Source organism: Lycium barbarum, chromosome 5 (assembly GCF_019175385.1).
Source record: "Lycium barbarum isolate Lr01 chromosome 5, ASM1917538v2, whole genome shotgun sequence".
Classification (NCBI taxonomy): domain Eukaryota; kingdom Viridiplantae; phylum Streptophyta; class Magnoliopsida; order Solanales; family Solanaceae; genus Lycium; species Lycium barbarum.
Window position 1 is genome coordinate 130,775,630 of NC_083341.1, and position 24,698 is coordinate 130,800,327.

The 24,698-nt window shown below is 35.4% G+C and overlaps 4 protein-coding genes, 1 non-coding gene and 1 pseudogene across 5 annotated transcripts; 3 read left to right on the forward strand and 3 right to left on the reverse strand.

The window, feature by feature from the left end:
• Positions 1 to 295: 295 nt before the first annotated feature.
• Positions 296 to 4,330, forward strand: LOC132639815 (protein SUPPRESSOR OF GENE SILENCING 3-like; annotated as a pseudogene).
• LOC132642735 (F-box/kelch-repeat protein At3g23880-like) lies at positions 4,301 to 5,946 on the reverse strand. The gene has a single exon (XM_060359788.1). It carries the CDS (start codon positions 5,895 to 5,897, stop codon positions 4,467 to 4,469), a length of 1,431 nt encoding a protein of 476 aa, XP_060215771.1. The 5' UTR covers positions 5,898 to 5,946; the 3' UTR covers positions 4,301 to 4,466.
• Positions 5,947 to 9,398: 3,452 nt separating this feature from the next.
• Positions 9,399 to 17,075, reverse strand: LOC132641580 (F-box/kelch-repeat protein At3g23880-like). Its single transcript, XM_060358622.1, has 2 exons — positions 15,659 to 17,075; positions 9,399 to 9,632 (listed from the first exon to the last, which is right to left on the reverse strand). Exon 1 carries the CDS (start codon positions 16,836 to 16,838, stop codon positions 15,690 to 15,692), a length of 1,149 nt encoding a protein of 382 aa, XP_060214605.1. The 5' UTR covers positions 16,839 to 17,075; the 3' UTR covers positions 9,399 to 9,632; positions 15,659 to 15,689.
• LOC132643124 (small nucleolar RNA snoR134) lies at positions 14,795 to 14,899 on the reverse strand. The gene has a single exon (XR_009583568.1). It is a non-coding gene; the product is annotated as a small nucleolar RNA snoR134 (small nucleolar RNA).
• Positions 17,076 to 22,421: 5,346 nt separating the features above from the next.
• Positions 22,422 to 23,297, forward strand: LOC132639816 (uncharacterized). The gene is made up of 2 exons (XM_060356225.1): positions 22,422 to 22,436; positions 22,746 to 23,297. Exons 1-2 carry the CDS (start codon positions 22,422 to 22,424, stop codon positions 23,295 to 23,297), a joined length of 567 nt encoding a protein of 188 aa, XP_060212208.1.
• Positions 23,298 to 23,516: 219 nt separating this feature from the next.
• On the forward strand, positions 23,517 to 23,987 carry LOC132639817 (uncharacterized). Its single transcript, XM_060356226.1, has one exon. The coding sequence runs from the start codon at positions 23,517 to 23,519 to the stop codon at positions 23,985 to 23,987; it is 471 nt and encodes a 156-aa protein (XP_060212209.1).
• The last annotated feature ends 711 nt before the right edge of the window (positions 23,988 to 24,698 follow it).

The following is a 24,698-nucleotide window of genomic DNA, read 5'->3' on the forward strand; positions in this document are numbered from 1 at the left end:
ATCAACAACCTCATATAGCAATATAAGCATCTAGAAATCTCTCAAAGTTCCAATAAAAAAACAACCCTCAAGGCAACCATATCAACCAACTAATCTATGACTTCATAACATAATTCCCTTCACTTTAAACTAGGGAATTCTCCCATGAATAACTTAATTAACAAGAATAGATTATATTACATACCTTATTGCCCAGAAAACTCAACTAAAATCCTAGCTCCAAGCTTCAATAATCAGCCACACATCAAGCACCAAATACTATAATCCTTTCTTAACTAGTTTCCAATTTCCTAAGATGAAATCTTGGTTTGATTTGGAGGAATTCAACTTGAAAGATTTAGAGATCTTTTTAGGAGATTTTGGGAGGGTTTAGAGAGAGTTTAGAGTGAGAGAGAGGGGTAGAAAATGAAAAAAAATCAGATTTTTTTCGTTTTTTTAGTCTCTGATTTTTACTGTTCACTGGCACTGTTCATCCGCGTCTACTGTTTACCCGCAAAATTATTTCATGGATTCAATTTTTTTTTATTTTTTTTTCTGAGGTGTAACAATTTTTGCTAAACCCGACCATGAACTCCTGCAATTGTAACGTTAATTGTTGCATTTTAGTAACCATTCTTGATTCAGATTGTGCCACTGCTTCTGCGATTCGCGCTTCATTGGCAGCCTGCGCCTCTTGAAGGAGAGTTTGTAACTCTTCAAGTTTGCTTGGATCGCCCATCGTGTTTGGCTCTAGTACCAAGTTTTTACGGCTATGCGATATGGATCTTGTCACAGGGCGATTTACTGAAAAGTCTGTGCTTATCAGATCCTTTCCCTTGTTTTTATTCCGTGAGCGACCTATTTTGCTAAAGGAAATAAATAAGCTCGTTGGAAGGGAGCCTATAACCTTAGGAATCATTAGAGAGAGTCCTAGACCTCTTGTTCTTTGATAGAAATTTTCCTCCCTTCTTTTATTCCATCTGCGTCTTTAAATAGAGAACCCTATTACAAGATATTAAGAAAATCTAGGAATCTACTAACATAGAAAATCTATTCAGATAAGAATTCTAGTAAAACTAAACTACTGCCTATTTTAATGCGAATAAAATCTGCCAGCTGTATCAGATCTCCTTATCCTCTCTGACGTTACTATCTTTCTCAACTTGAGGGCCCCATCTTGCATAAACCTTACCCACGAATGAGTCTATAACAAAAGGGTACAAAGGCGACAATCTTTCCGGGACAGACTAAAAGGCAAAGGGAATCACATAAATTGGACAGAGGGAGAACTATTATGTCCAATAAGCGATTGAATTTCCGCTTCCTTTGTTTCCAATAGAAAATTTTGAGTTCTGATAATTTTTGAAATTACCTAATTCAGCTCTCTTTAAAAAGGAAACTACTACTAAAGAACCCTCCATTGCCTCGTTACGGTGTTTAATGTTTAATGTATGTGAGGACATACCAATAAATGTTATTACTCTCCTTCCTTGAAGAATCTACAAAGTAAAACATAACACAACCAAACAATAAAACACATACCTCAAAGTCCTCGATTCTAGGCTAATATGACTAAACTCCTTAATAAACTAACTTTACTTTCTTTGAGATAAGCACAATCAAACAAAAGACAAAACTCTTCATGAAGAAGTCAATGTGATAAAAAAGATTTTAGGCATTTCATCACCCCTTCACTCATAATTTCGTACTGGTGAAACAATCAAGTCCGTGTACCTTGTTTCTAAAAAGTCTCCAAATGCACTTATTTAAGCAAACTAATGCTCTGAAAGATACTCCATCCAATCAAACTCTCTTCTTGTTTCTTGTGTCCATCGTTACATCACATGTAAAATTAAGTAATTTAGCCTCTTATCTTTCTATCCTCATATTCTCAATTTAACAAGTCTCACTATTGAAAGAAGTATAAAATAACTAGAGAAGTAGATTTGCGTCTTGTTCGAAATTATAATGAGAGCTTGTTATTGTTTATCTAGTTTATAGTAATGAACCCTTTCAAACAAGGATCCAATCCATGTACGGGTCAAATTCTGCCTATGCTTGAGACTTTGGAGTTAGGATTTGTATTGGTGTTGGTGTTGAGTATGTTAATATGATTTCTCCGAGACTGAGAACTTGACTATCCTTAGCAGCTATGCAGTAACATTTCAGTGTTTTAATGTGAACCCAATCTTTGAAAGGATTAAACACCTCTGCTTGGATAGGTCTTCCCTAAAGGTGAGAATTTTATATCAACGCCTTGGTTTGTTTTTAATTTTGCAGTATTTTAATTTTGCGGATGTTGGCCAGTCAAGAACTCTCAGGTTCAGAAGATAAAAGTAGAGGAAATGAAGATGTTGTGATGGATGTGTGGGCATACTAGGAGAGATAAAATTAGAAATGACGATATCTGGGACAAAGTGGGGGTGGCTTTGGTGGAGGACAAGATGCGGGAAGCGAGACTGAGGTGGTTCGGACATGTGAAGAGGAGATGCTCAGATGCCCCAGTGAGGAGGTCTGAGAGGTTGCTATGGACGGTTTTAGTAGATGTAGACCGAAGAAGTATTGGGAAGAGGTGATTAAATAGGACATGGCGTAGTCCCAGCTTACCGAGGACATGATCGTAGATAGATTTACACTGTGGGATTACACTGGGTGTGTTGTTGTATAAATTTTCTTATTTGAATTACCATTGTTTAAGATGAAGCTGAGTCAAAGTTGTTATTGTCTCTGTTGTATTCATGTAATCACTAATGTCTCTTGAAGTAAATCAATTAGGAAAATGTGAACTAACACATCAGGTAAAACTATAAAGAAAAGATAATGAAATTCACATAGATTTACACTAAATAGGAAAGTGAATATATGATAATACAATATTTCTTAACAGATATGGCTGTTGAACAAAAATATAAATTTTAATTAGGTGAAAATAGGTTACTATTATAGGAGTCAAAGAAGTGAGAGAATTAAAAGGAAATTTTAAAAGCTTAAACAATTTGTGCGTGATGAAAGGAAAAAATCCATTAAAAGACTAATGTTTTATGGGAATCCTTTCTATTCTATTATACATAATATTATTTTCTTTTTCGTCTCTAATCTGTATATTACCATTATGAAAATGTAGCGTAGACTAAACGCTGGCTTTAGACTAACAAAATCTTATAACCTTCCTTTTCTTAATTCTACATAATTAATCCGCTACTATTTGTGGTTTACAGGGTTGCACTTAAATTACACAGAGAGCTCGATTGCCTTTTGGTGGTGGAGCTGCGTCAGAGGGGAACTTCTGTTGTACATCCAGGTGAGGTGGGATGGCATCGAATCCAAAGATAAGGAAATAGTGTGGCCATGTGTGGTGATTATCATGACACGGCGCTTGAGACATATATTAATGACAAGTGGATTGGAATGGGAAATCCGGAGATACGCCATTATTTCAGCTCTTATGCTGCAGTCAAGGCTGTTCGACATTCATACAGTCCACGAGGCCATTGTGGTATCAGTGTATTGGTTTTTGAGGCTACTGTAGTGGGATACATGGAGGCTCTGCTTCGTAGTGAGCATTTTCCTGAAAAGGGAAGAGATAGAAACGGGTAGAAACGCAATCCAGTTCGCTTTTATCCTGGGGAATACATAAGCTTTATGATTACATGTAAGAGAAAAGAGACATGGACAACTTCAACCAGCATTCAACATGGGAATTCGAGGTTGAAGTTCGAGATGAAATCTTATAATGAAACTGTTTGGAATCCGGCGATGCAAATGTCGGAGGATAATTAACAGCTTGAATGGTTCAAGAACCAGCATACTCCGGTGAGTGAAAATCACCGTTAGACAGTGGAAGAGAACAAGATTATCAAGCTGAAAACAAAGATGCATCATGAACAGAACGAGGAAGAGGGAGTATCAAGAGCAATTTTTCAAGGATCAGTTCAAAATGATTTAGACTGTTGAGGAGGACAATTTGAGAAGATACGGCGTGAGATGTTCAAACAGTCTTTTGCAAATGCTTCCTCAACTGTTGAGGATCATCGAGTCAGGGCAGATAAAGTTACAAATTTTATCAAATTTCAGGACAAAGACATGGAAGTGTTTTTGGAAGAGAGGGAGAAGCCGATAAGAGCTCATGAAGATAGGAGACACAAACTCTGCGAAGTGGCGATTGCACTCGAGAAGAAATTTCACCTCGAACTGGCAAAGCTGATGGAGAAGTACTCCCTGAAGCAATCTGCTGAAGTTATGATGCTCCACAAACTTTTATATCCAAAAAACTTTTTGTTTCATGAACTATGATATAATAAAATGGAAAAATGCTTACAAGAACTACAAGCTATACGAGAAACTAAGATTAATGGGAATATATATAATTCAATGTTCTCTCATCTTAACAGGAAAGAATATATTCAATGCCTTGTCGTATATCTGACAAAAAAAAAGAAGCGTAAAAAGAGCATACCAGCTAAAATAAGCAAAACTCTTACAAGTTATCAGCTAAGTGATTGTGAAGTTCCGTGGTTATGAGGTTCCTGGTCAGCTATGAATACAGGATCAACTAGGCTTTCGACATAGATTTCAACAGCAGTGCACTTCTCAAATTTATCCACAACCTCTAGTTGTCTGGTTGAACCATCACATATCATGATAACTTGGGGAAGCAAAAGTAAAATTTCACCCTTATTTGACTCGCGAAATTGTATAGAGAATGTGTGAGTGGGTGGAGAATACACATATAGTACAACATTTAGAGGATATTCGATAGTGAACAATTTTGTCCAAGATACATTAGCTCCACAATCCTTCAGAATCCACACATCAGAAGTAGTAACACCTAGACGACAAGTATAAAGCAAAGAAAGATCACTTCCCACAACTCCCAGTTTGAAATGAGAATCGACTTCTCCACAAATGGGAAGCTCCAACTTTCCCCATGTCTCGTTTGCTAAATCAAAAGAAATGACATTGCCCACTTCGTGATTACTATAACCAGTAGACGAGACCCAATAAAGCTTCCCATTGACAAATTTACCCAAATAATTTGCTAGAAAGATGCCCTGAAGCTCATCTACTGTTCTCCAAGAATCAGTCCTCAAACTGTAAATGTTGACCACAGTCCTCAGAGTGGAAATTTTACCTAAATAATCGATAACTAGTATTTTATAATCGTCACGAGAGTCGTCATATCCAAAACCATAAAAGTTATAGAAAGAAGAGGTATCCCATGTCAATTTAACTTGTAACTTAGGTAATTCCTTACACTTTCTAGTTGTAGGATTCCATAAAAATCCTTCCCTTGTCTGAGTGAACAAACAAATCAATCCATGCACAGATCCCACAACACTAGTAGAAAAAAAGGGGTTTTCGACGGGAGAATCCATGTCAAGTAGCTCAATGGTTTGTTCTTTGTGAAACAAGGAAGAGAAACTACAAAATTTGAAATTTGTTTTGAGGCGTCGAAATAGAACTCTATGATGGCTGCATCCTTTGTCATTAGCTGTTAATTTCATATGGTTTTTCACAAAATCAGGGCTAGATATTAGTTGAAGCCATGATTTTGAAACAGAAGTGAATTTCAACAACGACTTCGGGGGCAGCTTTAACAAGATTTCTGTTGTGATTTCATTGGGAAGAAGAGGGATTATGGAATCACTCATGGTAGAAGCTGCAACAAAAGAAGTTGGACGGAAAATCTTCGCATACCATAAAAGAATTGTGTAGGAGAGAATGATGTTAATTGCCTGATGAACCCAATCCCGAAAAGATCGAAAGGAAAACATCTTGGAAATATCCGAAGTGAGATCAGTTCTGATGTCTCTGAAATTGTTGTAAGAGAGAGCAGACCGCAGGGAAATGTTTCGAGAGACAGCAGGGATTATGAATGAATATTCTGATGTCACGGCAGTGGTCTCAAGACAAAGCATCAACTTAAGTCCAACAAGGGTTTATGTCTTTTTCTAAATTTTTGGTACTCCTTTCTGTTTCACTTCATTCTAGGACAATTTCTAAAAAATAATGATAATAATGATAAAGATTATATTTGATGAGGCTTTTTCAACGTTCCATGAGTAAATTGATTAGCGGCATTTTTGATATGCCACCATGTTTATAACTATATAAACGATATTTTCAATTCTATTTAATTTGAAGTGTGAGGGACCTTCCAACAGAAATATCGTTTTTTATGGTCGATAAGTTCTTCTTCAGTATCATACTATTTATGAGAAATGTTGATTTAAGAGAGAATTTATGAAAGCCCGATGAGGCTTTAAATGACAATAATGCTCCTTTATGCGGCAATTTCCAAGCTAGCACCTAATTCAGTTCATAGTTTGACTTGATACAAAATTTAATAAAGAAAGTTTAATCAATGGCATTTTTGGTATGCTACCTTGTTTATAACAATATAAACGTTATTTTCAATTCTATTTAATTTGGAACGTCAGGAACCTTTCAACAGAAATAACGTTTTTTTATGATCGATTAGTTCGTCCTCCTTTAGTGTCTTACTATTTATAAGAAATGCTGGTTTAAGAGAGAATTTATGAAAGCCCAGTGATGCTTGCAACAATTTTCAAGCTAGCAGTCATTAATATATGTTGATGTTTTTTCTACCGGGATGCTAGTTTTTTTTTTTTTTTTTTTAAATGAAGTTCATCATCTTCCTTATTAATTATGAATTTTCTTCCATTAATTTCTGGAGTAGAAGAAAGTAACAACTAAATTTAACAACACAATTAGAGTTGAACTAAAATTGTACTCGCTTTGTTTCTAAATAAATAGTGTTTTTGGCTTTTCATTTTGTTTCAAAATAAGTGGTGCTTTAATCAAGAAGAAATTGATCTTATTCTTGTAGTGTTTGTATAACTAATACTTTGTTTGGATGGTTGTTACGTATTGTTTCATAATGTATTGTATTATATTGTATTATGTTATATTGTATTATACTGTATTGGTTTGCTGAATACAATGTTTGGATAGACTGTATCATTTCCCGTCACTACATAATTGCTAGACATCAACAATTTGAACGATAAATTTACAAGAAAAGTAGGGTACAACGTAGAGCTATCATAAAATGGTATAATAAGGTTTAAATATGATTATTAAGTAATAAGTAAAGACAAAATGAGAAAAAATAAATAAAGTAACGACGCAATAACACCAAACCATCGTTACATAAAATGATATTTTTCGTCATTACATAACGACGGATTTAACGATGCGATACAATAAAATTAAAGTAAGAATAAAGAAAAAACATTGTATTTAAACTAACAACACAATACAATACAATAGGTAACAACCATCCAAACAAGCTGTAAAGCATTATCAGGTTCCATGTTAAACAATGAAGGCCATTTTTATTCAAATCCCAAAATTAAGGGTCTATTAAATATATATGTTCTGGCACATAATGGAGAAGAAGGATATATTGTGGGTTAAATGGGTGCAAGGTATGTATATGAACAACACTGATGACTTCATGAATCATGATCCTCCATCGGACTACAGCTGGTATTGGAAAAGGCTAAACAAAATCAAGATGCAAATGCTCAACTGGTATGTAAATGCACGATATGCACTCACTACAAATAGGAAATATTCAGTAACTAAGGGATATATCCAGTTGATCGGAGAAGCACCAAGGTGGGACATTGCAGAACTGGTGTGGAATCGAGTTGCCGTACCAAAACACAGATTCATTCTTTGGCTAGCAGTGTTGGGTTGATTGCTTACTAGAGTAAGGATGCAGGAGATTGGTCTGGGATGTGAGGAGAACCAGTGTGCTGTGGGGACCCCTGGTGGGACCCTGGCCCTGGTGGCCCATGCATGCTTGACATGTCATGACATACTCAGGTATTGTACGTGAGAGGGTGCTTAGCCAGCTCGAGAATACACGCTGCAGCGCCTCGAACCCGCGACCTTGCAGTCACCTTTAAGAGACGATTCCCTCTGAGTATGTCATGACTAGTCAGCAGGGCGCAGATGCCACAGCAGTCAGTTATGGGGTCAGATACCCAGAGGTTCACAGCATGGTCAGCGCCCAGCTGTGGGTCCTCACAATCAGTGGTTGACAACCATCTTAAAGGGTGGTCAATGCTATAGATGCTAAAATATATATGTTCTCATTTTTAAAAGGGCCTTCTAGCGAAGTTACTTTGTGAGATAAGTATGTGAATGTGAGTGACCTTATAGGGACAAAAAAGGGAAAAGTACACAAAATACCCATCAAAAACAAAATATTAATTCAAATTTGCCCCTATACATACTAATAACAAAGTTACCTACACGACATTAACTAATCACCCGAATGCCCCTTTCAAATTGATGATCCATTTAATCTTATTTCCTTATATTATCCGCTTTCACCGTTTTCTTTGTTAATTAACAGCTATGTTCATTTAATTTATTTTTTGTCATTTTGTTATTTTTTTTCTTTTTATGTTTTGATTTTGTCTTTTTCTTTTTATATTTTTGTCTTCTTATTTTTCTTTCAAGGATAAAGATATAATTCGAAATATATTTCTATAATTTTTTAATTTTGCAATGCAAATAAAACTTATATCTAAAATGTAACTTTGTTTTTTTTTTTTCCACATGTAGAACTTGCTAAATAGGATATAAAAATTAAAATATCAAAATGAACATGCGTCTATGCTATCCTGTCAGTATATAATATATACAAGATTTGTATCATAGAGGCTTGAATTTTTTTTTTTTTTGAAGGAATGAACCATTACTTTATGATAGCATGTCAATATATGATATATATCATATTCGTATCATAGACGACTGAGCTCTTTTCTATGGGATGAGCAAGTCCTCTATGATATCATATCAGTATATATATATATATATATATATATATACCAAATTTGTTTTTATTCCAATCCCAAATTGCTTAGTTTACTGGAAGAGCTAATAATACTCTTTCCCCCTGAAAAGCAGGGGAAGAATCTACAAGGAAGCCTCTATTCATTTCTTAATAATCAAATATACTATTTGTTGGTCCTGAGTGCACATGTTTGTGTACAAGTTAGTCAGAATCAATTATATGAATCCTCGATATTCATTTGATTCATTTGGACCAGTTTCATTTTGATATTCAACAATAGCGGGTTCTCTTCACATTCTAGAGACATTCAACAACAACAATAACATACCCAGTGTAATCCCACAAAGTGGGATCTGGGGAGGATAAAGTGTATGCAGACCTTAACCTACCATGGAGGTAGAGAGGTTGTTTCCAAAAGACACTCGGCTCAAAGAAAAAAGAAAATCTAGAGACAATTATATATCTGGAGGTTGTTTTCAAAAGACACTCGGCTCACAGAAAAAAGAAAATCTAGAGACAATTATATATCTACTTATACGAAAAAGGCTTATACCAAACCAAGTTCTTAACACGATTGTTATCAGGATTCAGGTTTACAGCAGATGATTGTAAATCTGGTAACAACATAGAACTACAAGTCTGATACTAAATATAACAGATACGATGGAGAAAGCAAAACAGATCATTGTTCAACTTCGGCAATTAAGAAAGATCAATAACGTAACATACTAAACTTCAAAAACAGAAATGTCCAGGCTTCATTGTTTTGACCCATGCAGTCAGCAACTACGGATATGTGTTCAATATTAGCTTCCACTTCCTGAAATTCAATAGTACAAAACAAGTTAAGGTTGCATCGGAGAAATTTTCACATGACTAGTAAAAACAGTAGTTTAAGCAAAACAACAGCATAGACGCGAGGGAATCATTTGTCAATGTAAAAGGATGTTTTAATCAACTGGTTAGCAATGAAAATGAACAGATACATTCAGCTAAAGTCCTTAACTGACATCTAAGCAGCACTATGTTGAAACTTCAGACCTACTATAACTCTAACTCACCACAATCACCATATATAAACATCAGTTCCATCTTCTTTTTTTATTTTTCGGAAAAGGCTCAAATATGCCATCGAACTATCGGAAATAGCTCATTTATGCCACTCGTCAGTAGTTTGGCCCATTTATGCCATCGAACTATCGGAAATGACTCATTTATGTCACTCATCAATAGTTTGCTCATTTATGCCATCACCCGTTACGAAAATGACTCATCCATGTCATTTTTCATTAACGCAGGTTTTACAATACCAGATATGACACATGGCCTCCAACTAGAATATGGTTGTAGGTGGGTAGGGTGTATGGGTTAGATTTTTTTATTAATTTGAGATTTAAAATTGGGCTAGTTTAATTAAACGACGTAGACCTCTAATGAGAGGCCACGTGTCATATCTAATATTATAAAACCGGCGTTAATGAAAAATGACATGGATGAATCATTTTCGTAACGGGCGATGGCATAAATGAGCCAAACTATTGATGAGTGGCATAAATGATCCATTTCTGATAGTTCGATAGCATACATGAGCCAAAATATTAATGAGGCATAAATGAGCCATTTCTGATAGTTCGATGGCATATTTCAGCCTTTTCCCGTTTATTTTTTTTGGGGTATAAGTCAACAGTATATCTCGAATAGTGTACAGATTTTCATCCTCCAGATGCCTTTGAAAAAAAAAAAAAAAAAGAATATATCATGAATATTTCATCAAGATGTTGTGAAGAGTATGCATGGTTGGGCTTATGGCTCAACCACTGTCACTATCAAATTTAGCCTAATTATCTACAGAAAAGAAGATTCTCCTTTTACACCAAAGGTATAGAAGAAAGGAAACTTTTCCAGATAAGAAAAAAATAATGAAAACAGAACTCTAAATACTTCAAGGTAGTCTGCTCACACCACATCCTTCTGAAAGCACAACCTATACCCGTTACCAACAATTTAGCCAATATATATGGTACCAGTTTAAAAAAAAAACAATTTAGCCAATATAAATAGTAACCCTGCTAAAACAAAATTACAACATGCAAACAAAGGAGTGAGGATATTTAACGAAGTGAGATGAAAGTTCAAATCCATTAAAAAAATTTGGCAATATCTTCTCATCTGTCTAAGTCATAGTTGTAGAGTAAACCAATACATGTGCAAAATTTCTCTTGATCAAAAACAATTTAACACATCAATTTCAAATATGTATGGATGTGCTGCACCAATTAAGATTTAAGTTGTGTATATTAAATCACGCTGACATAGTTTAAAGCCAAACTATTATTCAATATGTACTGAAGTTGTCTAACCTATGGTAGTACCATTGGTCAACAATAGATGGAATATGACCATATTTGCAAAAGACTGTTTGAACATCTCACGCCGTAATTCTCTGGACAAGGCCAGTTACCAATTCTCTGTCGTCTTCATTAGCTTGTTTGCAGTTGCTGAATTTACCAATAAATCTGATTTATACAACAACAGCACCATACCCAGTGTAAACAAGTGGGGTCCGGGGAGGGTGGAGTGAACGTAGACCTTGCCCCTACCTTGGGAGGTAGCAATACAAATCTGATTTATATTTTGTGTAATTTATGACAAATACTTGTTGGAGCTTGTATGGAATGTAAGAAGTTATTATCTTCTGTTTTTTCCCAATGCCGAATTGCTTGGCTTACTGTTAATAATGCTCTTTCCCCCTGAAAAGCAGAGGAAGAATCTACAAGGAAGCCTCTGCTTCATTTCTGAAGAATCAAATATACTATTTGTTGGTCTTGAGTGCAAATGTTTCCTCTAACATTCTTTCTATATAAAAGTTAGCCGGAATCATTTATGAATAATGAATCCTTGATGTCCATTTTGCTTCATTTGGACCTGGTTCATTCGGATACTCAACATTATCGGGTTCTCTTCATATTCCAGAGACTTTCAAATATCTAATTATACAAAAAAAGGCTTATACCAAACCAAGTTCTTAGCGCAATTGTTATCAGGAGTCGAGTTTATAGCAGATGATAGAAAATCTGGAAACCCGGTAGAACTACTAGTATGATACTAACGCGATGGAGAAAGCAAGACAGATCATTGTTCAACTTCGGCAAACAAGAAAGATTAGCAACGTATCATAATAAACATCAAAAATAGAAATGTATAAGAAAGATAGATAAATAGGTTGTGTTATTGATGCGTTTGATGGGAAACAATATTCCAGATGCGAGAATTTATAGGATAGATAATGATTAACATTTTCTATATTATTTTGTTATTCGAATAAAACTTCCCTGAGTGGATTAGGATTCTTGTTATTTCTGTTTTATAGGATTTTTGCTATTGCTAATTTGTTAGGACTTGCTACTGTAATTCTATATAAGAGAGTTGACATTATTAATAAAATAAGTTGGATTTTATCAAGTCACAAAGATTTGGAACTTTCTCAAACAAGTTCCCAGATCTTCAATTCCCCGAATGAAATGCAAAATTAGGCAATCATAGGCAAGTGAAGGAACAAGAACAAGGGCTTAGACCTAAGTGTTTTGCCCTAGAATTTTCTCTCTCGAACTTTCCGCTAACATCTCTCTACATTCGTTTTTTGTCTCTGTTACTTTCCTTTTCTTGCTCAATAATTAGATCTGGGGCATTTCCATAATAAGGTGAGTAAACTCTAGCTGTATCAACTCTTAACTCACCGACATTTCCATCTATACAAATACAATTTTGTTCTTTTTAATTGGGTATAAGTAAAAGAATATCATGAATAATTCACTGAAGGTATGGCTCCACCATTAAGCAAATAAGCGGGACATGACTCATCTTCAGTTTACTGAGGACATGACCCCAGATAGGAAGATATGGAGATCGATTAGGGCAGAAAGGTAGTAGGTATTTTAGTGTTACCCTACTTTTATGTGGGTGAGGCAGAGGCTAGTCTCCTTTTCTCATTTTCCCCGTGTTTGGTAGTGTTATTTAGTATTCGTGTATTATCTTGTTCTTCAATTTTTACTACTCTTGTTGCTTCATTTGTTCTGTTTATTTTGCTATTCTGCTGTCATTATTTTCCTTTCAATCCTGCTTTGACTACACTTCTTTTGAGCTGACGGTTTATAGGAAACAACTTCTGTACCCCACAAAGGTAGGGGTAAGATCTGTGTACACTCTACCTTTCTAGATCCCACTTGTGGAATTGCATTAGGTATGTTGTTTTTGTATAAATTTTCTTTTCAATTACCATTGCTTAAGACTGAAGCTGAATCAAAGTTGGTATTGTCTCTGTTGTATTCACGACACTGTAATAACTAATGTCTCTTGAAGTAAATCAATTAGGAAAATGTGATCTAATACATCAGGTAAAACTCTAAAGAAAATGTAATGGAATTAACATAGATTTACACTAAATAGGAAAGTGAGATAATACAATATTTCTCAACAGATATGGTTGTTGAACAAAATATAAATTTTAATTCGGTGAAAATGGGTTACTTTTATAGAAGTCAAAGAAGTGATAAAATAAAAAGGAAATTTTAAAAGTTTACATAATTTGAGCGTCATGAAAAGAAAAAGTCGATTAAAAGACTAATGTTTTATGCGAAACCTTTCTAATGTATTATACATATTGTTTTCTTTTTTTTGCCTCTGATCTGTATATTACCGTTATGAAAATATAGCGTAGACTAAACACTAGCTTTAGATTTACAAAATCTTATAACCTTCCTTTTCTTAATTCTACATAATTAATCGTTTACCAGCAAGTTCTACTCTCACTCTTCCTTCTCCGGCGGATTTGTCCCGTCATTTTGATTTCATCCAACTTATGAGTTCCAGCAATAAAGGGATTGGAAAGCTTTGTAATAAATCAACAAAGCAGAAAGCTATCTCTGAAACAAGTACTGTTGATGAGATAAATGTAGGTGTTGGAGACTGAGAAATAGTGTTGTAACTGGGTATTTTAGAAATACCCAGTTAACTGGGTATTTTAGAAGTACTTGTGGTCATTGTTCGGAAATTGGGATTGAGCAACAATGCTCATCTAATTCCCCTGTCACAGATGATGATGTTAAGGCATGTGAGTCTGATGAATTGGATTTGCCTGATGATGACAGTGATGAAGATGAATATCAGAGTGATGATGACTTTGATGATCACTCACATGTGACATGAGTTATCGAGGCGCGAGAGAAAAGCTGTTGGTTCAAGAGACTTTTTGAATGTCTCGACAGTTTGACTGTTACTGAGATTAATGATCCTGAAAGACAGTAGCACTGCCCTGCCTGCAAAGGTGGTCCGGGTGCAATTCTGTGGTTTACAGGGTTGCATTCATTGGTGTTCCACAAAAAAACGAAAGGTGGATCAAGGGTTACATACAAAGAGAAAAATGTTAATGACAAGTTGATTGGAATGGGAAATCAGGAGTTGCACGACTATTTCAGCTATTATGCTGCTGTCAGGCTGTTCGACATTCACATGGTCCATGAGCCATCGTGGTTACATGGCAGAGAAAATATACACAGACAATTTCAACTAGCATTTACATGGGAAATCAAGTTTGAAATTCAAGATGAAGTCATATAATGGAACTGTTTGGAATCAGGTGATGCAGATGTCGGAGGATAACCAACAGCTCATATGGTTCAAGAACCAAGCAGTTAAGAGCCAAAAGAAAGCTAAAGCTCTTGAAGAGACTCTCACTCTGGTGAGTGAAAAGTACAATCAGACAGAGAAAGAGAACAAGATTATCAGGCCGAAAACAAAGATGCACTATGAACAGAACAAGGGTCCATCTCAAGAGAAGTTTTCAAGGATCTTTCAAATGATTTACAATGTCCAGACTGTCGAGGAGGACAAATTTCAGCACCATCACAGCTTTAAGTTTCTGCTAAAGTTGTGATGCTCCACAAATCTTTTTTATTTTTTGAGACTAATTTATTGTGTAAAAAGGGATTTAGCTGTTGATTTGACACAGATAAGCCATGGGATAAAAGGTACAAAAAGGGCTTTAACTGCAACACTTAACGGCGAATGAGTATAGCAGGAGCTTTGCACTACAAAACTTTATATTCTAATAACTTTTTGTTTCATGAACTATGATATAATAAAAAGGAGAAACACTTACAAGAACGACAAGCTATACAAGCAACTACGATGAATGGATTTTCATATATATTTAACGGAAAAGGCTCAAATATGCCATTGAACTATCAGAAATGGCTCATTTAAGCCACTCATCAATAGTTTTGCTCATTTATGCCATCGGACTATCGGAAATGACTCATTTATGCCACTCATATTAGTTTGGCTCATTTATGCCATCGCCGTTACCAAAATGACGCATCCATGCCATTTTCATTAACGCTGGTTTTATAATACCAGCTATGACACATGGTTTCCAATTAGAGGTCTACGTCATTTAATTAAATCAGCCCAATTTTAAATCCAAAATTAATAAAAAATCTGACCCATACACCCGACCCACCCACAACCATCTAGTTGGAGATCACGTATCATATCTGATATTGTAAAACCAACGTTAATGAAAAATGGCATGGATGAGTCATTTTGGTCACGACGATGGCATAAATGAGATAAACTATTGATGAATGGCATAAATGAGCCGTTTTCGATAGTTCGATGACATAAATGAGCCAAACTATTGACAAGTGGCATAAATGAGTCATTTCCGATAGTTCGATGACATATTTGAGCCTTTTACGTATATTCAATTGTTTTGTCAGCTTATCAGGAAAAAATATATTCGATGTCTTGTCCTATATTGACAAAAAAAGAAGTGCAAAAAGAGCATACCAGCTACACTAAGCAGAACTCTTCCAAGTTATCAGCTAAGTGATTGTGAGGTTTCAAGGCTACGACGTCCCTGGCCAGATATCGTTAGGGGATTAACAAGACTTTCTACATAGATTTTTGCGGGGCATCCCTTAACATCATCAGCGTGCTCTAGTTGTCTGGTTGAACCATCATATATCATGATCAATGGGGGGAGAAAAAGTAAAAATTCACCCTTATTTGACTCGTGAAAATGTATAGAATATGTGAAAATGGGTGAACACATATATAGCCCATCATTTTGAGGATATTTGATGGTGAACAATTTTGTCCAAGATAGATTAACTCCACAATCCTTCATAACCCACACATCAGAGGTAGTAGTACCTAGACGACAAGTATAAATCAGAGAAAGATCACTTCCCACAACTCCCAGTATGAAATGAGAATTGACTTCTCGATGACTGGGAAGCTCCAACTTTCCCCATGTCTCGTCTGCTAAATCAAAAGAAATGATGTTGCACACATTGTTAATACCAATACCAGTAGATGAAGACCAATAAAGCTTCCCATTGACAAATTTACCCGAAGAATTTAGTAGAAAGATGTCCTGAAGCTCATTGGTTGTTCTCCAAGAATCAGTCCTCAAACTGTAAATGTGAATATAGGAAGAATTACCATAATAATCGATATATACTACTTTATAATCGTCATGTAACTCATCATATCCAAAACCATATTTGCAGTAGTAAGAGCAACCCAACGTCAAATCAACTTCTAACTTAGGTAATTTCTTTGACTTTCTAATGGTGGGGTTCCATAGAAATGTCTCCCTCTTCTGCTTGAACAGACAAATCAATCCATTAGTAGAACCCACAATGTAAGCAGAAAAAGTAGGGTTTTCCACGGGAGAATCCATGTCAAATAGCTCATAGCTTTGTTCTTTGTAAAACAAGGGAGGGAGACAACAAAACTTAAAGTTTCCTTCGAGGCCTCGAAATAGAACTCTATGATGGCTGCATCCTTTGTCATTAGCTGTTAATTTCACATGGGTATTTACAAAATGAGGGCTAGAGATTAGTTGAAGCCAAGATTTTGAAACACACATGCATTTCAACAATGAATTCGGGGGCAGCTTTAAAAGAATCTCTTTGATGATTTCATTGGGAAGAACTGGGATTATCGAAATCGAATCAGCCATTAATGTAATAAAGGACTTTGGAGAGCAAATCTTGTGATAGCATGAAAGAATTGTGTAGGAGTGAATGATGTTAAAAGCCTGATATGTTGTAAGAGATATTTTGTAAGAGATATCTCATAGGAATATCAGAGCTGAGTTCAGTTCCGATGTCTGTGCTATGTTGTAAGAGATAGCAGACACTCTCAGTGATAGCAGACACGCAGTGGATTTGGGTCTTTTTCTCAAACTTCTTGCTACTCCATCAGTCCATCTGTTTCACTTAATTATAGGACATTATTATATAAAAAATAATAATAATATTTATATTTGATGAACTACCATGACTAAATTGATTAGCGGCATTTTTGGTATTCCGCGTTGTTTTTAACTATATAAACGGTATTTTCAATTCTATTACGGAATATCGTTTGTTTGTGGTCGATAAGTTCTACTTCAGTGTCCTACTATTAATACGAAATGTTGATTTAAGAGAGTATTTATGAAAGCGCAGTCAGGCTTCAATTGACAGCTAAACTTCGTTATGCGGCAATTTTCATGCTAGCACTCTTTTCCGTTTATAGTTTGACTTGATACAAAATTCAATAAAGAAAGAATTTTTTCAAATCATTGATACCATGAAAGAATTGTGTAGGAGAGAATGATGTTAAAAACATGATAATCCTGAAAAGAACGAAAGCAAAACATTGTAGGATGTCCGAAAAGTGAGTAATTTGCACGATTGCCTTATTCGGGGGTGGTCTTTAATTTTTACCTCTCAAATTACTGGTCTTTAATTTTTATCTTTCGCCTAAAATACCCCGAGGTTCTTGGTTACCTTTGGTTCCGTAAAAAAAAAAAAAAAAGAAAAATCGTAAGGCAAAGTTTCGTACCAAAATTAGGCCTAACTTTTATATAATTCCAGCAGAGTAAAAAGAAATCTGCCTTGTAAAATTTCGCAAGACAAATTTTGCCTTAAGGCAGAATGTGCCTTAAAATTCTACCTTATAAGGCAAACATTTCTCTAAGCCTTGTCTTGTGAAATTAATTTTTTATGCTGAGCAGGGATTCGAACCCAAAACCTCGAGGTATTTTCGGTCACTTTTTTAAGCAAAGAGAAAAAATTAAAGACCAGCAATTTGAGGGGAAAAAATTGAAGACCAGCGCCTTTGAAGGGAAATCCGTGCAAAAAAAAATTGTACTAATTCTAGGACTTAAGTCCAACATGGATTTGGATATTTTTCTCAAATTTTTGGTCCATCTGTTTCACTTAATTCGAGGGCTTCTTTCTTATAATAATAATACTTCCTCGGTTCAAAAAGACTGTCTACTTTGCCATTTGCACATCCGTTAAAAATATTAACTCCGAAATAAAAATAGGTAATTTGACCAAGCTATCCCTAATTAAATAGATATTGGAATTTAATCGCTTAACACTTAATAAGGGTAAATTTTAAAAAATAAGATTATTTTTTTCTTGATTTAGTAAGTGAACACTCTTTTTGAACCTGAGGGAGTACAATTTATATTTGACGAGGCTTTATGTTCCTTGGTTAAATTGATTACCGGCATTTTTAGGTATGCCACCTTGTGTTTATAACTATATAGATGGTATTTTCAATTCTATTTAATTCGGAGCGTAGAGACCTTTCAATAGAAATATCTTTTATTTTTTTTGGTTGATAAGTTCTGCTTCAATGTCCTACTATTTATAAAAAATGTTGATTTAAGAGAGATTTTACGAAAGTCCGGTGATGCATCAATTGACATCTAAGCTTTGTTATGCAGCAATTTTCAAGGTAGTATCGGTTTCAATTCATAGTTTGACTTGATAAAAGTTTAAAAGAAACAAATTATTTTAAAATTTGTAATTAAATACTCCAATCATAACATTCTTGTGGCTATGAAACTTATGGTCTGCAATATATCATATCATTTATGTAGCTGTAAAAGCTTGTCGTGACATACCTTTTTGGAACAGATTAATAAGAAAATAATTCCAAAAAAAAAAGAAGTTAAATGGGGGGTATCGTACTAATTAAATAATATGTTGTGGTATTTTGAGTTTTTGATAAAAATTTCTGGTGTTTATGATTAAATTATTTTATTCACAGTTTCAATTGATTTAACAACTAGAGTTCGGTAAGTATATGACGGAGATCAAAAGTGTTTTCACAAACTTAAAGGACCAAAACTGCTTAAGTATATAGTTAAGTGATTTGACATTTTTGTTAAATCCCAACTTAGAACACTTGAAAATCTCATTTTTTGATCTTTAAAATTCATGGGGAATCATGTATATAACGCAAGAAAAATCTGAGAATCCTTAAGTTTTATGGTGATTCCTCTTCAAATAGGGTGCAATCCTTAACATATTACATAGACTGAGAATTGAAATTATCTAAGGGTAAAATAGATATCAAAAGGATTATGTATATATAATTATATATCACACAGCAAGATAGAAAATCAAAATAAGGAACCAAATATTAATTATTCAAAGTCCAATTAGAAGGATAAAATAAGATTTGTTATATTGTTATTACTCTTTCAAAATAAGTAAAATTCATCGCTAACTTTATTTAGCGATGGATCAGTAACGATTGTTTTTTAAACAAATATTTAGCGATGGATTAACGACGAAATTCGTAACTATGTCCAATTTTTCATTTGGTCACACGCAAAGCCATTATTAATTTTGGTTCAATCGCATAATGATCTTTGTATTAAAACTCTCCGTGGAATGCTTTGTTCTCTGTCCAATTAGAATACAAGTTCGAAAACTGCAACAAAGAGAAAAAACCCATTACACCGGATATGTTGTTGTAGTACCCTTAATTTTCTTAATACAGCTATTTCCTTTCGAGTTTCTCTCATTAATTCTATTGTCTTTTATAGCTTTCTCACTATGTATGGAACTAGACGTGTTTGAGATGCTACCTGGGAGGACGAGACAATGTTGTTGGGCACTGGGTAGCTCACACAGTCCTCCGAGCTCACTGGCACAAAGACCTGGTTCTGGCTCGAACTGGGAGGGTTCACTTTCTCCTGGTATTGAAAGGGTCTGTTAGGAGAAATTTGGGGTTTCAGAGTTCAGAATTTGGGCCACTATTTGCCCCATGTTTTAATGTAAAAAGTCCTTTCCTGTTATTTTTCCACAACTTCCTAAAACATAAATAATGTTGATCTTGATATGAGTTCTTTGTATTTTGCACCCTAATGTATGTACTCACATTTTTCTTCTTCTCTTTCTTCCAAGAGCGTCAACACAAATCAACTAAATCATCTGGACACAGAAAAAGTTTTCATTATCTTTCACATTATCAACTACTACAACCCAAAAATGTCGTATTTACTATGATAAAATGAGAAAAAGAAAAAAGTTCGGGAAAGATCATATAAATGGTAATATCAGTTTGCAAATAATTTTATAAGCCCGCAACAGTTGCTTGAATAATTCATCTGTTTGTGGTGCTAAAAAAAGCAAATCAGAGAACTATAGAAAGACTTGACACTAGATTTAATATATTATATAGGTCTAAGTCGACCAAAGGGAAATAATTCCTATGTGAAGGGGCAAAATGACATATTTTGGCATCGTAAACTTATCATATCTAGTGTAAATATTTTAAAAAGATCTCGAATAAACAAGTTTGAAATCAATTAACACTGTTAGCAGGAACATTAGAACATGTAAGCTGTTACACTTTTGGTCCTCATTCATCTTTTTTTTTTTGGCTAACTGAACAATTTTATTCAAACAACCAGATGATCCATTAATACACCACTGACTCTGTTTTGACTATAGAGTCAGATCCTATCAACTTCCTATACTAGGCATTCATAACATATTACTGAGATACAAAAGATGCCTATACAGGATATTGATTAAGCCCATCTAAAAGCCTAGTCCATTTACAATTTCTCTGCCCTCTGATATGCAGCTGCAAGATGATGTCCCTGATAATTTGCACAGGCTGCTTCTCCTTTTCTTGAAACCTTCTAGCATTCCTTTCTTGCCATATGTGATATATAACTGCTGCACTAAGAAATCCTAGTATACTTGCTCTTGGCCTTCCATGATGCACATGTTGTGCCATCCACTTCACTTCATCTGCCTAGTTTGTAACCTGTCTTGTAATGCCCATCCATTACAAAATTGTTGACCAGATGTAATTGGAAAACCTGCATTCAAAGAATAAATGTTGCATTGTTTCAGTAGCACTGGTGCTGCATAGGACACACTCCTGATCCACTTGTATGCCCCATTTTGCAAGCCTATACACAGTTGCTAATCTCCCCTGCACAGCCAACCACATGTCACGACCCCGCTAGAGGCCATGACGGGTACCTGGTAGTAGCTTACCGAGCACCTCTGATCTAGCATTCCTTTCTCACTACTAGGTGGGGCACACGGATAATTTATGAACATCTCACTTAATATAGCTATCCATAGTTATGCCCGCTATCATATATCAATAAGCTTGACCAAAATATTATACAACAACAAGGACGGACAAGGTCACGAAACATCTACCCACATACGTCTGTCTACGAGCCTCTAAATAAGATACATAATTCACGAGGATGGGGCAGGGTTTCACTGTGCCCAAATATATACATAAGAGTAGTACCAATAAGCTGTAGCTCCGGAACAACTGGAGCGCTTTTGAGATGCCGTTGGTGGAACTCCTAGAAGCCAGACGCGTATACCTGTTTACCTGCGAGCATGAACGCAGCGTCCACAAGAAAGGACGTCAGTATGAACAGTGAACTGAGTATGTAAGACATGAATAGTAACATGGTAAGAGATACCGAACATGGAAAATAATATAATGAACCTATGAAGATAAAGCAATATAAAAGAGATTAACCTATGCCTCTTAATGCCCTTTTAAGGCGAATCTCGTGCATGCTTAGCTTTTAAAGAAAACCATTTCCTTATATATCCATAAATAATACATGGGCGGAGCCAAACCCGACGAAGGGTGGTCATATGAATACCCTTTGTCGGAAAAAAATGTCGAGTGCCTATGTTAAATATAGAACTTTGTAGATATATACTAGTAATGAACAACCTTGACATAGAAATGGAGGATAGCCTAGCGGCTAAGGGTGTGCAAACTATCGCTGAGGACGCGAGTTCGAATCCCGGCTGTGGCACAACTTTTTTTATTTTTGCATTAGAGAAACTAGTAGTCTATTTTCACTGCTCCGTACTGCCACAAGTCCAAAACATTTAAAAAGTGTTGACTTTTTCTTTTAAAATAAAAAAAAGTTACTCATCAAACTTTTTATCTTCTAACAGAAGCCATCTTATTTTGTATTAACGTAGTCAAAATTCTATCTTCTACCCAAAACACCTCTTTTCCTCATAAACTAAAAACCCCCTTTTGCTTCTCTTTCCCGCCACTGCCTGCCCCTCTGCCTTCTCTTACTCCATCAAAAAACCACCTGCACCACCGACCACCGCTATCAACTATCACCGCAAGGTCCGCAACCATAACGCCAGTTAATAGATGTAAGTAAATAACATCATTGAGAGCATGTAAATTTTGTTGTACTTTTGTCTCTTCAATTGTCTAATATCAACTTCCAGAAACAGAGATGGCGAGGATGAGAGTAAGTGCAAAGTATTAGGACCTATCTTTTTTTTTATTTCTAGGTGATGGGAAGAAAAATTAGGGATTTTCATATATTGCTACTTTTTCAGTAGAGATATTTTTTTTTATTTCTAGGTGATGGGCTGATGGCAAGAAAAATTATGTAGTTAGGACCTATCTTCAATTGTAGAAGTGTTAGACGTACCAACTGCAATTTTTGTGTTTTTTTAATTTCTTTACATATTCAGTGAGTAATGTGTATGACTGATTTCTAATAAGTGCATCGCATTCAACTGTTATTTCAGTTTGAATGGAGAAATATTTTCAGAAAGTACCAAAAAAAAGTTTGGTGTCTCACTCTTCTCAGAATCAAAATCAACTAGGCCGAGATGAAAATGCCAACCAAGCAGAAATACCACTGTCTCACTCTTCTCAGAGACAAGAATTTGATGTAAATGATCTAAAGGCTGACCCGACCGAAATAACTCCAATTTTGGATTATCATCCAAACATTCGTGATGAGGTAAGGAGGGCATACATTCAAAAAGGTCCTTGCCAACCTAAGGATCATAAGTTTCCTAAAACTGCTATTTCTAGAATACCACGTCGTTTTGTTTCTAAATGGTTTGATGAATTTCCTGATTGGTTGGAATATAGTACAAGTGCAGATGCAGCTTATTGTTTGCCTTGTTATTTGTTTCAAGGTGAAAGCATTCATCAAGGTGGTGGTAATGTATTTTCGACTAAAGGGTTTAAAAATTGGTATAGAAAGGATAGCTTGCTATCGCACGTTGGTCCACCAAATAGTGTTCATAATCAATCAAAAAGAATGTGTGAAGATCTAATGCGAGAAGAACAATCCATTCAGGCTGCATTTTAAAAGTTGGATGATAAAGGTAAGCATGAATATTGGGTTCGCTTAAATGCTTCAATCGATGTGGTACGACTTCTCTTGAATCAAGGTTTGGCACTTCGCGGTCATGATGAGAGTGAATCGTCATTGAACAAAGGTAATTTTCTTGAAGTTCTTTCATGGTACGCGGATAAATGTGATCAAATTCAACCTTATGTGTTAGGAAAAGTTCCAAAAAATAATAAAATGACTTCTCATGATATCCAGAAAGATATTGTGAGTGCTTGTAAGATTGAAACAATTAAGGCTAAAATAGAGGACTTAAATGGTGACTACTTTGCTCTGTTGGTTGATGAATCTAGAGATGTGTCACGCAAAGAGCAAATGGCTATTTGTTTACGATATGTTGATAAAAGGGGATTTGTGATGGAGGCATTTATTGGACTTGTTCATGTTAAAGATACTAGTGCGTTATCTCTAAAGAAAGCAATTGTGGATGTACTCGCTCACCATTCTTTAACTTTATCCTATGTACGGGGGCAATGTTATGATGGGGCAAGCAATATGCAAGGTGAGCTTGGTGGTCTTAAAACGTTGATCAAACAAGAAAGTAGATCGGCTCATTCCGTTCATTGTTTTGCTCATCAACTTCAACTAACTCTTGTTGCGGTTTCTAAAAAGTGTGTTCAAGTGGGAGAACTTGTACTCTTGGTTTAAAATGTTTTGAATGTGTTGGGAGCTTCTTTTAAATGTGTGGATGGATTTCGAGAATCTCAATAACAAAAACTCCGAGAAGCATTAGATATGGGTGAGCTAGAAACGGGTAGAGGCCTGAATCAAGAACTTGGCCTTATTAAAGCTGGTGATACTCGTTGGGGATCTCACTACAAGTCGTTTGGAAACTTTATTAGTAACTTTGCCTCTATTGTTGATGTACTTGATGCTCTTGTTGTAAATGTAAGTACTCCGGATGAAAGAGCTAGTGCATCGGGATTTCTTAGAAGTTGTCAAACATTTGGGACTGTTTTCTTGTTGCATTTGATGACTGATGTTTTAGGAATCACATATGATCTTAATGTGTAATTACAAAAAAGGAACAAGATATTTCAAATGCCATGATTCTTGTTAAGGTTTGCAAGAGAAGGTTGCAAGCTTTAAGAGATAATGAATGGGCTCTTAGAAAAGCATTCTGGATGGGATTCACTTAAAGAAAAGGTAGAAACTTTTTGTATCAAGCATAAAATTTCATTGCCTAATTATGATGATCCATATGCTAACATTGGAAGATCACGACGTAAAGTAGTTTGTCACGACCCAACCCCGTGGGCCATGACTAGTGCCCGACCTGGACACCCGTATACGTACCCGTTAGATATAGTCAAACTGAAACTACGAACAATATGGAAACCTACGAAAGAACTCTAACGG

Coding starts and splice junctions, on each gene's coding strand:
- LOC132639817 (XM_060356226.1), top strand. CDS start 23,517: ATGACTTCTCATGATATCCAGAAAGATATTGTGAGTGCTTGTAAGATT.
- LOC132642735 (XM_060359788.1), bottom strand. CDS start 5,897: ATGCTTTGTCTTGAGACCACTGCCGTGACATCAGAATATTCATTCATA.
- LOC132641580 (XM_060358622.1), bottom strand. CDS start 16,838: ATGGCTGATTCGATTTCGATAATCCCAGTTCTTCCCAATGAAATCATC.